Consider the following 15,165-nt stretch of genomic DNA (forward strand, 5'->3'; position numbering starts at 1 on the left):
CTATCGCCGCGTTCCGCTTTCCTGCTCTCCGCTCAAGCAGCCATCAAACCCGACGTCAACTCCTTCAGCCGTCTCATCAACATGCCAAAGTAGGCATCCTCGCTTTTACCCTTACGAAGTTCTGGTTGCTGATGTATAGTCGTTTCAGCAAGACCCCGTTGATGTAAAGTTCGAGCGCACTCACCACGTCTATCTCTGATAACCTATCTAGAACTCCCCTTAGGGACGCTGCGGATCTAACGAGACTCTGTATCATCCCTTGAGCCAACCTTGATCCCTCTAGTCCGCTAGTCAGGGAACCGCTCAGCGAAATTGCAAGGTTATCAGCTCTGACTGCGTCCGTTGTCGATCTCGCGTCATTGGCGTAGAATAAAAGGTGACGCCACAGGAGAAGGAGGATGGACTCGATCATATCTGAGTCCTGTCAATCGCGTTTCTGAGCGGAATCAACCCACTGAATAGGATCCGAGTCTGACTCGTCAGAGCTAGCGGCAGTGAGTCCTCTGTCCAAGGTCCATTGAGCAAACCTGCACCCGATAGTCGCTGCTAGATCTCAGCCCTGCGACACGTGGTGCGCCATCGCTGCTCACCTCAATTACGCGATCATCCAACGATCCGCCATCATCGAGCAACTCGATAATGGTTTGATACTCGGCAGAGATATCCTCAGTAGCTTCAGCGAGATCCGAAAGCATCTCAATGAGCGTGTCCATCGAAGGCGCAGATGCTGTTCCATCATCAGTGACCGAATGAGTCGGGCGTCCCCACCTGTGTACTTGTTTTGATCCGTTCTGATCCCAGCGTTGACGAGCACAGGATATCCGGATTGCCCTTTCAGACCACCCGTAGCAGTGACGAGGTATGAGAGTATCACTTGATTGAGATTTAAGACTTGAGGTTGGGCTATGGCATCAACGGTCCGCTTCAAGCTCTTTGGCGCACCTTCCTGCACGCCTTGATCACTATCATCGGCCAGGTTCTTCTGCCACGACTCGGGATTAAAGAACCTTGCAGCAACTGCCAGAGTAGCAGAGTGGAATAGACCAAATCCTGTGTCAGAGCGCTCCTGAATCAGCGTGCAAACTCTCGACTCGTTCTCACCTTGGCGTCCTCGGGGACTTTGTGATACACCAAAGCTAGGAGCGAAATAATCAATCGGCACTCTTCAATCCCCAGCAAGTGAATATTCTGTTGATTCTCCCGAAGCAGGAACAGGATGGCGTTCCGATGAGCGTAGAGGAAGCTGATGGCCTTGTACCGTTAGCGTTGATTCCCATGACCCCCTCACATGTCCTGCTCCAGACCTCGCTGAACGGTGTAGACTTGAGAGAGTCCGAGCCACCAGCTGCAAAGCAGCAATCACCACTCGATGCTGACGCGTGATGGCCTCTGAGTCCTTCGCAGTTGTCTCCTCATTGATCATCTCCACGGCGAAAAAGTTGCACATGGCTAGCACTTCGAACAGACCAGCGTCGAGTAAGTCCTCGGCACCTTTACGAGTCGAAGCGTAAGCCAAGAGGAAAGTGATCTTAGATTCATAGACCCAGTAAGCGTGTAGGGAGTCTTTGCAGATCAGTAAAGGTCCATACTATGCTCGTCGTCTCACCTGCGTCCTTGTTCAGACACTCTTGCAGAGGGATCTCTTGATCCTTCAGACTCCTGACAAACGAAGAGAGGAAACCGTTCTGTGACAGAGGAGAGATGGCCTGTCTCTCTCTATCGTTCCTGCACGCAGCGACGATAACGCCAAGCAAAGCAAAGCACTCCGTCTTCCACACGTCTCTTACGTCCATCGCGTCCCTGCATAGGACTGGGAACAATCTCTCGCGGTGCGCCGTGATGATAACAAGATTTGTCTGATGGAATTCGGTTCCAGGAAGCAAGGTCGTGGCGGAGGAGACGACAGATGCGCCGTCATCGCTAGTCGAGGGAAGTTGAAGGGAGAGATACTGGTTCATCGCGGCATACAGATTGCCCCGACAAGACTCAGTCATGCCAGGTCTGGAAACGACCTGGACGAGTCGTGCAAAGCTCGGTGACAGTTGCTTGACGGGTAGGTTGACACCTTCGTATTCCGCCATGACCTCTACGAGCCGGCTCATGCTGATCAGGAGGGACTCTGCCAAGATGTCCAAAACGCCAGGCGAGACGTCCCCGCTCAAGCGATCCAGAAGCGCATCCAGTAGCTCGATGAGTACGACTTCCTGACGGTCGTCTGAAATGTGGGAGAAGAGTTGACCGAGAGCCACTTTTAGTGTTTCGCTCCAAGCGGTGAGGAAAGATCCTTTCGCGAGATTGATATCCGTCTTGCGATTCAGAGCAGCGAGACGAGAGAGCAGATGATCTGCCTCTTCTTCCATTCCCTTGGAGCCACCGATAGCACCTCGTTTCTCCAAATTGCGACGATGAGCCACGAGAGCAGGCCTCAAAGCTTCGAGGTCCCACCAGTCCGCATCAGTCCGTTTATACGGTTGAAAGTCGAATGAGCCATAGAATTCCAGAGGCCGATCCTCGTTGGACCCGGCCTCCTCCCATTCGATATCAATATTGCCCAGTAAGTCAATGATCAGAGGCGGACGCTGACCGTAGTCATCGTCGATGAAATTGAATAGGAGATTGGCGATAGCCGAGGAAGAAGACCCACGCCCTCCAAAGGTATGTGTTTCAAGCGCAACACAAGACAGGACGTCTCGCTGCAACTCGAGGAAGGCTTCCAATGTACTTGAAGTAGTGGCTTCCCCGTTGACGGTTCCCGCGCCATGCTCATCCAGGGACAGAGCAGATGGACACTTTCGTGGAAGGGAGGCGAGCTGAATAGTCGAGTAGCCCTTCAGAGATGCGAAGGAGATGGTTGTTTGAGAAGTGATTGGATGGGAGAAGAGCTGATGCATCAGACGTGCCGACTTGGCTGCGAGGACCGGGTGGATAGAGACCAGTGGATCACCACTCATTTGATCAAGTATCACCTGAAGACAAGAGAGGCGAGAATTGGGATCGCTCGGATCCTGAAGGACGAAATCATGTCCTTTGAACTCGTAACCTAGGAGGAAGTGGGCGACGTTCGGTCCTGTGATGTCCAGGGACGTGTTTTCGAGGAGGAGGTCGAGAATGGTCGACCGAATTGCTAAAGGTAAGTGGGCGATGGATTCTGGAGAAATGTCACCTCGAAGCGCGGCATCCGAAGTGGATTGCAGCTCCTCAGGGGAGACTTCTGAACCATCCGCGTCCAAGCGATTACAGAATCCTTGACTGATCCTGATGGAATCGTCTGAAGCATCCACAATTCCAGCAAGACGGTTGATCGGATGAGCGTATTCTCCTAGGAATCGATCGGATTCTCCAAACAGGCGGGATGACGCCAAAGCAAGCATGAGCTTCGTAGCGATGAAAGAGACGGAGGAGCCATCGTCGCCCACGAGCAGCGCAATGGCATTGACATTGGAAAGGTGGGTAAGGAGGATGTGATCGAATGAGACGAGGTTGAGTGGTCGACGGAAAGCATGGCGGTCGGATAGTGTCCGGATGAGCACCTCCGAGAAGACCAGCTGAGTGTCCAGGATCCGATGGTACATCCGAAGAGTGCGGAGCAAGACCGAGGTCATGATTGGAGATCGGGGAGTGATGGACGCCGTGTCAACGATATGCGAGAGCACATTGGAAGGTCCAGGTTCGCTGAGAAGACGCAGCATGACCACAAAGCCCGGCTCTTCCCATAAGGCTTCAGCGGCTGGGCCGAGTTGTCGTCCAGACAGACTGCTCATATCAAATCTCAGCACGGCCTTCTCCAGCAGGGCTATAGCGGAATCCAGGATGTCCCATCGTTCACTCTCTCGACTCAGCGGCCGTGCCTGCAAGAGCACCCTGTCAATGACATAGTATATGCTCCGCCGCAGGGTCGCACGGAGCCTCGGACTCGAACCGGCAGATAACAAGGTCGTCAAGAAGTCGAGATACGCCGTTGTCAGAGGATATATCCCGACCTCGATTTCGGCATATTCCATCTTTGCGAGCCAGCCGATGGGCGCAGGAATCTTGTTGGGTTCGAGATGCTTCGTGTCGAGGCCTGGGTCGGCGTAGGTGATTCGCTCATAGAATTCGACGGCTTTGCCAGCGTCCTCTGCTTCACCAGGAGTGATGAACGCGGTGATAGCCTTGAGGATGGCTGTTTTGACATCCAGCGGTAATTCACAGTTCATAAAGTCGAACAGAATGGACAAAGGATTTGGCTTTGACTGTAGAAGAGTTGTGCGAGCTAGAGGAGACCACTGGACAATGACAATGATGAGTTTCGTCCAGCCCTCACAGAGCGCAATGTCATCGTGACCCATGAGCTCGAGGGATGGCGTCCGGTTGGTCTTGATAGGTTCGAAGATGTGCGGTAATAGATCCCAATAGTATTGATAAAACTTGGACAGACCAGCCCAAGACCATCTGCTATCGCTCATGCGATCATGTGCCCGACCTGAACATGCCTTGCCACGAGAGATGGCAGCTAGCATGTCCCAGAATGCAGGTGTAGAATTGCCACGCTGATCGAGAACCGTGCCGATGAAAGAAAGATCGTCCCATAGTGTCACTGCGCTATCCGGTGGAAGGGTACCGTACACTGATGCGACGAGTGAGAGGAAGGATTGATAATTTGCTGGAGCTGTACCTGACCGTCTGATGGCGAGGTCCTCCTCGCGATTCCGAAGATTTCTGACAAGATTTTTCTTCGCGGCAAGGAGTTGAATCAGGATCTGAACCTGTTCGAGGTAAAATTCATCATTCTCGCTGTCGCTCTTGCTAGCCATATGAGCGAGAACGTCCACACTGGTGACTGGATCCTCCACGTCTAGATTCCGGTCCCTGCGAATGTCGAGAATCCTCGCACGCAGACCTTGAAAGGCTTCTCCGTTGACTCCGTCGTACAGGAATTGATCAGCAGTCGGAGGATCGATTCCAACTTGAGCTGCCATTGGGTCCTGCCTCAGAGTGGATAGGATGAACAGTGCCCATGGGAGTTTGGCAGCTTCGCGCAACCGAGGTAATGTCCAGTTCTCGACAAAGACCAAATTCGAGGCAATCTTGAGAAATTTGATATCTCGACATCGGTCTAGAATCATATCGTACCGTGGATCATTATCTGGGATATGATCGATAGGTGTAGAGGCGCAAAGAAAGACTGCAAAAATTGTACCTGCGACGCTATCCATCCGATTGCAGTTCTTCAACCACTTGAGGATTTTGATGACGTGACCTCTGCCCAGCATTCCACCTTGCGCAATGACGCTCAGGAGACCGGCAAGCTTATTCTGCTCGACTCGAGTGGCATTGACTCTGTAGACCAGCAAGTCGTATTCTTGTCCCGTTGCTCGCTGTTGAGTCAAAGTCTCTAAATTCCTCTGCAGAGCATCCACTTGCTCCAGTATCAAATCGACAAGCGACCCTTCTCCCGACTTGAGAGCCACACGACTGGTTAAGAGCTGTTGTATACGTTCCCTGAAGGTATCGAACGGGGGACTATCCTCGGCTCCAGGTCCGATAGTCAGGCGAAATAGCTCGTGAAGGAAAGAGAGCATGCTTGTGAGGAAGTTGTGCAGGATGTAAGTCGAAATTTCAAGAATGGAGCGAGAGACATAGTGATTGCGTAGCTGTAATGCCTGACTGACGAGCGAAGCTGCCAAAGTGTGTGAGACGGATAGGAGCGAAGAGGCGTTGTTGGTGAGTGCGAGTAACTCGCCGTTGATTTTGAGATTGGATCCATCTTGTAATGTCAGGCCCTCTGCACCGACGAGTCAGCTTGCGGGCGACTATCATGTCTCCCACAGCTTACCCTTTTTCAAAGATTGCCTGTCTTCCTCACTTGGCTCGGGCAGTCGAGTCAGGCTGGAGATCCACGGTGCCGCATCCTCCAGTTGAGCCGAGAACCGACGAATGGTCGAAGTGGTCGGTTGTGTCGATATCCGAGTGAGCAGGTTCTCGAGCTTCTCGAAGAGGTCATGCTCAAACTGAGGAGCGGCAAGCGACATCTCGAGACGGGTCTCAATACTTCAAAAGACGACCCTGCCAGCCAGACTACGATGTATGTCCGGGCTCTAAAGCTGCTCGGGAAGCTCCTCCTCATAAGCTACGAGCATCGATTGAAAAATCCCACGCGACGAGGCATCAATTTCCTATCCCTCATTTATTTTCTGATTTAATCCCAAAACATTGGCGGGGGCTGCGCGCGTACGACGGAATCAAATGTTCATGGTGTGTGTAAACAACGCCGCCGCTCGTCTTTCTCTCTCCTCGATTGTCTCTATTCATACCCTACATTGTTCACCATCTTTCATCCTCTTGTCATCGACAAAGTACCTCATCTGATCCTCGATACCTCATCATGTCATCCAAAACAACCGGTGGAAAGGGTGGAAAGGCGAAGACTTCATCCGAGACCAAGGTCTTGACGACTAGGTCATCCAAGGCTGGTCTTCAAGTGAGTCTTCTCCTATAATTCACCATCTTTCATGCCATGTTTCATATGCCAGTCGGACTAATCACACGTCTTCCAGTTCCCTGTCGGTCGTATTCACAGGTACGCACAGTGTATATACGTGCTGGGAGTCGATCTGATATTGCCTTCAGATTCTTGAGGAGCAAGAATGCCAACAATGTCCGTGTCGGTGCAAAGGCGGCTGTCTACGTCGCTGCTATCATGGAGTACCTGACCGCAGAAGTTCTCGAACTGGCTGGTGAGTCTAGAATGTACTGGCAACTCCTGACATCTTCTAGGTAACGCCGCCAAGGATCTCCGCGTCAAGCGTATCACCCCTCGTCATCTTCAACTCGCTATCCGAGGAGACGAAGAACTTGATTTGCTGATCCGAGCGACCATTGCTGGTGGTGGTGTCTTGCCCCATATCCACAAGGTGAGCCGAGCCTTCCGACATCACGGCTGACCATGCTACAGAACCTCATCACCAAGGGAAGCGCTATCGCTCCTAAGAAGGTCCCCACCAAGTAAAGGAAGGCAGAAATGGAGATCGGCTCTTGGGTTATCGGCTCGTGTTGTTCCTTGTAATCTATCTCTTCGACCTCTTCTTTCGCCCCAGCTTGCTTGACCGATACTTTACACGAGAGACCCTCTGTTGGTTGACATTTTTGTCCCCGTCTCAAATAAAGAGATGAATTTACGTCCTCGTGAGAATGTCCATTCGAGCCGCTACTTCGCGTAGACGTCTCCACGGGTCGTCAGAATTCCAATAGCCCTTGTCTAAGTGTGGAAGGCCTCTTTGTTCTATCGCGAATGACGCAGCGGCAGAGCCAAAGAAACAGCCTGAGTGGCATCAGCGTGGAATCTTCACCATAGACTTGCCCAGCTTTATATCACCCTTACTGAGGAGCAAACCAGCACAGAGACCCCCAAGCCAGGCATTGCCGCCGCCAGTCGGGTCGATCACTCGATCCTGCTCCTTCGGCTTCCAGTAAGCGGGGACCCATCCTGACCAGGTCTTTGAGACCGTGAACGATCCCAGTGGACCAGCTCGAACAATGACGGTGGTATCTGGTATCAGGTTCCCAAATTCTCGAGCAGCCGACTCTACGGCTTCAGGAGACACGATTTGAGGAATTGATAAGAGAGACTGAATCTCTAGTACGTTTGGCGAGAACACGGCGAATTGCGAGGCGATGGAGGCGACTTTGTCTAGATTCGCATGTACGCAGGCTTGCTGAATGTCAGGTGGGTGCGGCTCTCAAGATACCCACTCCTAGAGGCTCCCAGATGATTTTGGGTTCCCAGGACGCTAGATGAGGGAATTTGCGGCGCAAATGCTCGAGCTCATCGCAGACAGCTGATGCCCGGTCCAAAAGGCACACCAGATGGATGTAATCTGGTAGAGTGTTGACGAACGGTGAAGGTGCGCAGACCAGATCTTGAAGCTGGATCTGAGCCTGTCTTGAGAGATACTTAAATGATTGATGCCCGTCGCTGCAAGACATTCAGTCTTCCACGCTAGTCAGTCATTCCTCACCCTATGCGCCGCCCTGAATACATGTTAAGTGCTCGAGTACTGGCACCTTGACATTCCCTAAACCAGAACATGTCCTCGCCCATAGACATGAGCTGATCCTTGAAATCGAGAGGGAAGTCTTGGCCTTGATCGACGACGAGTGCGCATTTCGAAGGTGGTAGGAACATTCGAGCAGCAGTCATGGCGTACACACCTCCGCCTCCCATCTGGTATCTCATCAGTGGTCTTCGAAAGGGGAATCTCCTCACGGTCTCCTCTTCTAATATGACGGCTTCACCGGTCTCGTCGTGGACTTCAAACTGGTCAATGATGAACATGCCTGTAGGGTCAACTCGTCTTAGTAGCGTTGCGCGCGATAGCCAGTCAGTGCCCACCAAGAGTTGCGACCCGGCCGAGGAGATTTGCATCAGGCCGCCGGAAATGATCTTCGAGCGACTCGAGTCGTTGCTCTTCCAGTCCAGTTTCATCGTGATAGCTCATACCTAGCCTTCTGCGAAGCGGCTCAGGTCTCTTCGCCGTCTGTAAATGGTGGTGTAGGACGACACCCTGATAGGCAATGATATTTTTGTCCGCGAAATGCTGCCTTCGGAATCATGTTCCGCTATCCGCTCGAACATTTATCAATCGCACTTTGAGCGTAATGCCTGACGATGCGGGGCACAGCGCGCCTCCAGTCGGAGCTGAAGGCGTCAGTGAAGCTGAGAAGTCACTCGCTTCCGACAGCCATGACTTTCCACTCACGGAAGGAATGTGCTTGTCAGGCTGGCTAGAAGGCGTCCGGCACAATCCATTACTGGATCATCGGACGACTGACGCCTTACCCTCGACAGCAGACTACGTGATTATAGGTGCAGGGGTGAGCTCTTAGGTCTGAACAAGCCTCACAATCAGATCACTGGCTCCTTGTGTGCATTGGAGCTTCTCAAAACCAACCCGGGCAAATCAGTGGTCCTGCTCGAAGCGAGGGAACTATGTTCGGGTGCAACGGGGCGAAACGCTGGGCACTGTAAACCTGATCAATGGCGAGGTTTCACAAAATATGCGGAGGAACATGGCATGGACCAATCTCTCAAGGTGACTGACTTCTGGCTCCCTTGTTTGGTCACTGAACCAGCGCTAGATCTTGGCAAATGAGCAAGAGACGTGGGAGAAACTGGTCGCTTATGTCCGAGAGCACAAAGTAGATTGCGAACTTTGGGTCGGCAAGACTGTGAGATATATGGGAGAGGGCATGACTGAGGTGTAGCTCGACGTGATGATGACGGAGGATTGTGCGGCCGATGCAGCAAAGACCATGGCCGCCTTCAAAGCTGCTGGAGGAGATGCTAGCAAGATCGAAGTCGTAACGGAAGCATTCGAGGCTGAGAGAGTTCGTTCACCGTGCTTTCAAGACTCATGTTGATCCACAGCTATCCCGGCTGAAAGGTGCGAAAGCGGTTTATGCGTGGGACGCTTCGACTTTGTATCCGTGGAAATTAGGTGGGTCACGTCGTTGGGGTGAGGAGGAAAGACTCAAAGCTGACCTCTCAGTGGCACATATCGTCGAAGCCGCATTGGACCTCGGTCTCAATGTGCAGACCTGGACTTTGGCGAGAGAAATACAACCATCAGAATCCGACCGCAAGTCCTGGAGGGTGTATACTGACAGAGGTGCAATCACAGCTCCGGTCATCATACACGCTACCAACGCGTACGCCGGAGCCTTGTTGCCAGAGACGAAGCATGTTATACGGCCAACCCCGCATATGTGAGGCTGCCTTGTGTCCGGGACACTCAATCTCGCGCAGGTGTAATCGTGTTATACCGCCATCCTCGTTCTCTGGTTCAAGAGCCCTTCAGAATTCATATGCAGTGATCATGCCCAATGGCCTATACTCGATAAATCCAAGATTGGAAGGAGATGGAGTAATCCTCTTTGGAGGTTCAGCGCCGAATCAGCAAAAGTTGATGGACTACGTCGCTGAGGATCCTGTCAATCGACGTGCGGATGACAGTCTGATGGATTTCGAACCGGTCACGGATGCAGTCAAGACCTTGACAAGGGACAACTTTGGCTGGTGAGTGGCGAACCGGGGATCCCTCGACCTCGATAGAGATGCACGACTGACGCCACGTCTTCTAATAGGGTTGACCGTGGCCAAGGAAGCCGAGCGAGATATGACTACGCCTGGAGCGGTATCATTGGTCGGGTGAGTGGTATTGGAAATCCCTACAGCACGCTCACAGTTGAGCCCTGAAGAGTGCCGATAACCTCCCTTTCATCGGCGCTTTGCCTGGAAAACCCGGTCAGTGGATCTGCGCGGGACACAATGGTCATGGCATGGTATGTCCGTGGCGCGTCACACCATTCTGAGGTCTTAGGCACGTATCTTCACCTGTGCACCTGGTCTCGTCAAACTCGTCAATGGCGCCACTTGGGAAGAGACTCGCTTGCCCGAGTCCTTTGAAATCACAACAGAACGCCTAGACAGGCTCCGTGAGGTACATGGGCAGCGAAACTAGACCTGTGATGATTGACGATACATCTATGATATGTATGTGATATAATACAGTTGGGATATCTATGCAGTTTCCGGCGCCTTTTCCACCGATTCGTTCCGAACAGGGTCAGGTCTTGATTTCGCCCTGCTCATGCCTCTAGATAGATTGCGGCGCATACTCTGACCAGAGATGACTCGCGCAACTTCAGCTTCGGTCTTTTGCTGTAGTAGCATCTCTGCTTCTACTCGTTGTTTCTCCTCCGCAATGAGTATTTTAGAGTACGGTGATCGTTCTCTGATCCATGGTCCATAATAATACGCCACGAAAGGGATAGGAGCGAGAAGGAGACCAATACAGCCCATGAGGAATAGACCCCATCGAGGAGTCATACTTTCAAACAGCTGAGACGTAAGTATTGCATCTCCCTCAGTATTGACCCACTTTATTCGTAAACATGGCAAAGGATGATCCTACAATGATCCGCAAGAATGACATGCCGGCAATGGCAGATGAAGCGTTTGTACCATAACATTGGGACAGACTGGCCGATTAGTCTCTGTTTCCCAAAAGAAAAGGACAGTCCGCTCACTATAAGAAACCAGTTTGATAGATTGCAAATGCTCCAGCTGAACATTGTCAGTCCTCAGTCAGCGAGATGACTCAACTCATCAATAGAGTGATCCCTATACAAGGTCCTATCCAATGAGCAGTAGGTACCGAGGTTAGACCAAAGATCATGGACCCAACGGCGAACAAGATACCAGAGGCCATGGGAGCGTATAGTCGCGCTTCGACTCCACGTGTAGGATAGTATTTGCGATACAGAGAGTCTTGATAAAAGTTACCCAGGTAACCAAGCAATCCTCCAATACTGATGAGAAGGTTAGCCTCCGACTAGACGCAGAGAAACTCACGTGAAACACCAGAAGACAGAGCCTTGGGCAGAAGTGCCAAAGCCAAAGACATTTTCGAAGACGTAGCTGATCCCCGCAATCTCAATGAAGAAGACGCCCCACTGTGGTGGTGATTCTCTAATAAGCTCGGAGTTTTGTGTTGTCAAGCGCGTACGCACCACCAATGCAAGCCAAATGCCAAAAAACGTCACCACGGGCTCGAGCAACAGGAACACTTGGGCCGGTCAGGCAAGAGTTTAACTAGACCCACTCACTGATGGGGCGCTTCAGGCTCGTCTTCAATGCAGTGACCAGAGCCGGCTTGTCGACTTCACTCCGAGCAGTATATCTTCCACCATCCTGCTCGCCACGAGATTCCCGTAGCTTCTTCGCCCTTCGTCGGAGTAAGATCGGCGCGCGAGTCTCTCCGATGATCAAGATACAGACGACAAAGTAGATGCAGAGGATTATAAGCTGGATCCAACCGATCCACCTCCATTGTAAATGTGGATTCGCTTCCACATAGGCGAAAAGTGCTGCAAAGCCCGTTCCTGAGACAACGCATAAGGTGAATAAGGCCATGGGCGCTCCACGCCTTCGGGCGTCAGTCACACGAACGTGCAGCTTAACTCACTCTTCTGGCATGTAGAGGTCAGATACTGTTCCCGCGACCACTGTCGAACCTATACATCCTGCCAAGCCCATCAGAAACCGGCCAACGAGAACGGTGGCGGTGTTCTGTGCTCTGACTTTCAGCATTTGGACAGTCAAGAGCGGGCTCACAATGACTGAGTCAAGTGTAGAAGTGTATATACAGCTACTGCCCCGACGTAGGCCCAGTAGCGACCGTACTCTTCAGTTATCGGTGCCAATACTAGAGGTCCCAGAGCAAAACCCTGAAGACGTCAGCATTGTATGCATTGTATCGCATCGATGAAAACCCACCCAGGGGTACAGCGACACTCCAGCCAACGCTTCTATCTCCGTGGTACCTAGATCACGCGTCATGGATGGAATCCCTTGCGCATACGCTGCTCCTTGTAGAGCTGTACAGAACGCAAAGAATAACGCGCAAAACATGATGGCAATTTTTCTCCGACGAGTATATGAGAATGGATTATCCGGTGACCCAGGAGGGAACTCGACCCAAATGACCTTGACAGGTTGTCCAGGGGCCTCGACGCCATCCGTGAGACCTGATGATCGTTCGACTGTTCCATTTGATTTCGGTATACCGGATACTATGCCTCTTGGCGTGTCGTATAGTTCGGGGCCGATACTGCATCCCGGTGGTAGATCTCCTACGGAGACTCTATGGAAAGCGGGTTCAACTGGCTCATTGCCATGAAGAGTTGAAGTTGACGCTTCGGGAGTCGACATATGAGACACGAGACTGGTGAGAGGTATGGTAACGATCTAGACTGTGTTCCATTTTCCGAGTAGAGATCATACAGGTGACTAGCTCTGTGCAGTTCATCCTCGGAGTCGGCCGAAGCAGTGGGTAAAAAAAAAGTTCACGGCCGTATAGGGACATGCCGAGAGATCGATCGGATCTCAGACCGACCGGCACGATTGAATAGTCCGAAAAGCCCAAGGGAAATTGGTTGGATGGAGGATATACCTCGGACCATTGACCAAAAAGATTGCATTCTTTGTCATATCTTTTGTTCTCGTCTCTGCCCTTCATACAAAACAAAACCTGACACTATATCTCTCCCCTGAGAGACTGGCGAACAAACTAGGTCCAAACGCCCGAAAACAGTCTAGGCCAAGGTACCCTGCATGGATCGTCAGTCGTGTAAACGGGTGATGGAAATCAAATTGGACTTACCATGGGGTCCCAAGGCTTTAGCACTGTCGGATTCCCGGCGTCATACACTGCAGTCCATCTCTTATCGGCGACACTTCGGGGGATGACGACCTAGAGGACAAGGTTCAGAAAAAGGCAAAGCAACGGATGTACTCACCTGGTAGACGTATTCTCTGAACCACGAAGCGGTCATCATGAACCATCCCTGGATTAAAAATGTCAGTGACTAAGCCCGCTGGCGAGTGCCTCTATCCCACCTTCTCTCCATTTTGATCGGACCAAGAGTTTTCAATCTTGTACTTGAGTGGTCGGCCTGACTCATCGAGATGCACGGCGGTGATCACCATGGCGTGTGTCATCGAACTGTCACCCGTTTCAAGACGCTGAGTCTTGTTGGCTTGAAGGGACCATCCATACGCCAACTTGGTGTCATAGAGCTCGGTGTCCCAAACGCCAGAGACCCTGTCACCGGTTTTGCCTGAATCGCAACCGAAGAAGAGAGGGGTGTTGGCTTTAATTCCAGCAACGACGGCGTCTTCCAGCGCTTCGATAGGGGCATTGACGTATCGGACGGGTCGACCTCCCCAGACATTGCCGAGTCTCTCGACAGTGTACAAGTGCTCGTACTTGTTTCGAGGGTCGTTGATCAAACTGAAGCTATCCTTAGGAGCCATGTTCTTGCGCTGACAGAATTGAGCATAGAACTCCTTGGGAGATCCTCTCCAGTGGTGGAATTTGTTCTCGCTGTCATAGTAGTCCCAAGTGAATGGCTCATCGGGGTGAGGTGGTGCGCCCAGAGTGATGGACAAAGTGGTGTAAATCTGGGTCATCATTTCGCTCTTGGTCTTTCTCAGGGACGAGACGGATTGAGTCTTGGCTTGTTCACGAAGAACAATGGCAAATTCTCGAAGCTTGGAGAGGATCATGTTGTTGAGTTTGCCGGAAGCCATGGAGGAGAAAGACTCGGGGTAGATGGTCTTGGGAACACAACCGTATTTTTCTTGGCTTCATCAGCACCATGTCCAAGGGAGATGACGCTCACCCAAGATGTTGACTGCCATGTCCCATTGACCACCATCGCCAAGAGGTTCACGGTTGAGGAAACTGACCGTTCGGCTGTCGTTGGGCTCATCGGCCAGCTCAATCATGTTCCTTTTGGCCGTCAGCATGCATGATCGGCGATCATGACTCACTCGAGGTAGTGATTAGCCTTCTCGAGCTTATCGTAAAAGAACAGATAAGCCTGAGCGAGTTCAAAGTCTTCGATTTTGAGCTGCTCCATGACATTGTATCGCAGCACATTGCAAGTCGCAAAGAGCCAGCATCGACCGCTCGATCCCTGGTTAACTCTGGGTCCAGGATACTCATTCTTCGCTCCAAGCCCCTTGAGCTGGAGATTGAAAACCTTGTTATCGTGGATAAGGGCCTTTCGAGACGTGAGGCTAGTCACGGGATCGGCGTTCGTCAAGATCAACCGCGAGAGCTGGAGTGTAGGCGACGAATCGAATTCAGAGGACCATTCCGCGAGGGAATCGACGGGAACAGAGGCCCAGCCGACGGTATCGTCTCCCTTGGTCTGAAACGACAAAGTGGCAGCCTTCTTCTCATCGTACATCGTGATTGGGGTTGAAGTGGATTGCACCGGCTTGGAAGGTTGACTGCCCATGGCGTGTGAGTGACGATACAAGCGTAGATGTGAGATCGATGAAGAGGTAGGTATGGGAAGGATAGATGGACCCGTGCGATATGGCTGGATAAGGGAAAGAAGGGGGGCGGCGCAACTAGAGGGGCAGGCGGTTACCCCCACTTTTGCTCAGATCGAAACGCGCGTTTCCGGCAATTTAACGAAAATCAGCTGTCCTGCGATGGCGGTGGCCGAGAAGGGAAAGGGTAGGTGGTCGCGTGCATGCGAGTGGAAGGTGTATCATGCTAGCCGCAACACACTCAGGACTTGCTATGAGCCGCATCTATGGGCAAGCATGCA

General features: G+C 51.9%; 6 protein-coding genes across 6 annotated transcripts; 2 read left to right on the forward strand and 4 right to left on the reverse strand.

Annotated features, from left to right (window-relative positions):
• Positions 1-32: 32 nt before the first annotated feature.
• BD324DRAFT_652695 (nucleoporin Nup186/Nup192/Nup205) lies at positions 33-6,011 on the reverse strand (the record flags this gene model as incomplete). Its single annotated transcript, XM_022018537.1, has 9 exons — positions 33-128; positions 185-414; positions 456-543; positions 591-727; positions 769-1,063; positions 1,102-1,251; positions 1,289-1,563; positions 1,607-5,764; positions 5,816-6,011. 9 exons carry the CDS (start codon positions 6,009-6,011, stop codon positions 33-35), a joined length of 5,625 nt encoding a protein of 1,874 aa, XP_021869189.1.
• A 353-nt stretch (positions 6,012-6,364) lies between these two features.
• Positions 6,365-6,988, forward strand: BD324DRAFT_609716 (histone-fold-containing protein; the record flags this gene model as incomplete). Its single annotated transcript, XM_022014169.1, has 5 exons — positions 6,365-6,460; positions 6,537-6,559; positions 6,610-6,716; positions 6,757-6,893; positions 6,935-6,988. The coding sequence occupies 5 exons, from the start codon at positions 6,365-6,367 to the stop codon at positions 6,986-6,988; spliced, it is 417 nt and encodes a 138-aa protein (XP_021869190.1).
• Positions 6,958-8,556, reverse strand: BD324DRAFT_109929 (Ribokinase-like protein). The gene is made up of 5 exons (XM_022011929.1): positions 8,246-8,556; positions 7,998-8,203; positions 7,732-7,954; positions 7,340-7,694; positions 6,958-7,300 (listed from the first exon to the last, which is right to left on the reverse strand). Exons 1-5 carry the CDS (start codon positions 8,462-8,464, stop codon positions 7,155-7,157), a joined length of 1,149 nt encoding a protein of 382 aa, XP_021869191.1. The 5' UTR covers positions 8,465-8,556; the 3' UTR covers positions 6,958-7,154.
• Positions 8,557-8,608: 52 nt separating this feature from the next.
• BD324DRAFT_633460 (putative FAD dependent oxidoreductase) lies at positions 8,609-10,530 on the forward strand. The gene is made up of 10 exons (XM_022016623.1): positions 8,609-8,853; positions 8,889-9,071; positions 9,118-9,207; positions 9,244-9,366; positions 9,407-9,476; positions 9,528-9,744; positions 9,785-10,054; positions 10,123-10,186; positions 10,237-10,320; positions 10,359-10,530. Exons 1-10 carry the CDS (start codon positions 8,638-8,640, stop codon positions 10,497-10,499), a joined length of 1,458 nt encoding a protein of 485 aa, XP_021869192.1. The 5' UTR covers positions 8,609-8,637; the 3' UTR covers positions 10,500-10,530.
• BD324DRAFT_633470 (major facilitator superfamily domain-containing protein) lies at positions 10,531-13,225 on the reverse strand. The gene is made up of 11 exons (XM_022016624.1): positions 13,203-13,225; positions 12,317-13,149; positions 12,155-12,267; positions 12,006-12,116; positions 11,647-11,966; positions 11,551-11,606; positions 11,393-11,493; positions 11,144-11,349; positions 11,068-11,104; positions 10,920-11,019; positions 10,531-10,879 (listed from the first exon to the last, which is right to left on the reverse strand). The coding sequence occupies exons 2-11, from the start codon at positions 12,749-12,751 to the stop codon at positions 10,559-10,561; spliced, it is 1,800 nt and encodes a 599-aa protein (XP_021869193.1). The 5' UTR covers positions 12,752-13,149; positions 13,203-13,225; the 3' UTR covers positions 10,531-10,558.
• Positions 12,988-15,137, reverse strand: BD324DRAFT_109543 (peptidase C1B, bleomycin hydrolase). The gene is made up of 5 exons (XM_022011928.1): positions 14,375-15,137; positions 14,224-14,333; positions 13,439-14,181; positions 13,339-13,386; positions 12,988-13,292 (listed from the first exon to the last, which is right to left on the reverse strand). The coding sequence occupies exons 1-5, from the start codon at positions 14,845-14,847 to the stop codon at positions 13,188-13,190; spliced, it is 1,479 nt and encodes a 492-aa protein (XP_021869194.1). The 5' UTR covers positions 14,848-15,137; the 3' UTR covers positions 12,988-13,187.
• Positions 15,138-15,165: the final 28 nt, after the last annotated feature.

The sequence above is a fragment of the Kockovaella imperatae genome (genome assembly GCF_002102565.1).
Source record: "Kockovaella imperatae strain NRRL Y-17943 chromosome Unknown BD324scaffold_12, whole genome shotgun sequence".
In the NCBI taxonomy this organism is placed as follows: Eukaryota; Fungi; Basidiomycota; class Tremellomycetes; order Tremellales; family Cuniculitremaceae; genus Kockovaella; species Kockovaella imperatae.

Coding starts and splice junctions, on each gene's coding strand:
- BD324DRAFT_109543 (XM_022011928.1), bottom strand. CDS start 14,847: ATGGGCAGTCAACCTTCCAAGCCGGTGCAATCCACTTCAACCCCAATC. Junction 13,387..13,438: donor CCGATCAAAATGGAGAGAAG/GTGGGATAGAGG, acceptor TTTTTAATCCAG/GGATGGTTCATGATGACCGC. Junction 13,293..13,338: donor TCAGAGAATACGTCTACCAG/GTGAGTACATCC, acceptor CTTGTCCTCTAG/GTCGTCATCCCCCGAAGTGT.
- BD324DRAFT_633470 (XM_022016624.1), bottom strand. CDS start 12,751: ATGTCGACTCCCGAAGCGTCAACTTCAACTCTTCATGGCAATGAGCCA. Junction 11,105..11,143: donor AGGGATCACTCTATTGATGA/GTTGAGTCATCT, acceptor GACAATGTTCAG/CTGGAGCATTTGCAATCTAT. Junction 11,020..11,067: donor TATCAAACTGGTTTCTTATA/GTGAGCGGACTG, acceptor CTAATCGGCCAG/TCTGTCCCAATGTTATGGTA.
- BD324DRAFT_633460 (XM_022016623.1), top strand. CDS start 8,638: ATGCCTGACGATGCGGGGCACAGCGCGCCTCCAGTCGGAGCTGAAGGC. Junction 9,745..9,784: donor ATACGGCCAACCCCGCATAT/GTGAGGCTGCCT, acceptor AATCTCGCGCAG/GTGTAATCGTGTTATACCGC. Junction 10,055..10,122: donor ACAAGGGACAACTTTGGCTG/GTGAGTGGCGAA, acceptor GTCTTCTAATAG/GGTTGACCGTGGCCAAGGAA.
- BD324DRAFT_109929 (XM_022011929.1), bottom strand. CDS start 8,464: ATGAAACTGGACTGGAAGAGCAACGACTCGAGTCGCTCGAAGATCATT. Junction 7,695..7,731: donor TCATCTGGGAGCCTCTAGGA/GTGGGTATCTTG, acceptor CCTGACATTCAG/CAAGCCTGCGTACATGCGAA. Junction 7,301..7,339: donor TAAGGGTGATATAAAGCTGG/GCAAGTCTATGG, acceptor GATGCCACTCAG/GCTGTTTCTTTGGCTCTGCC.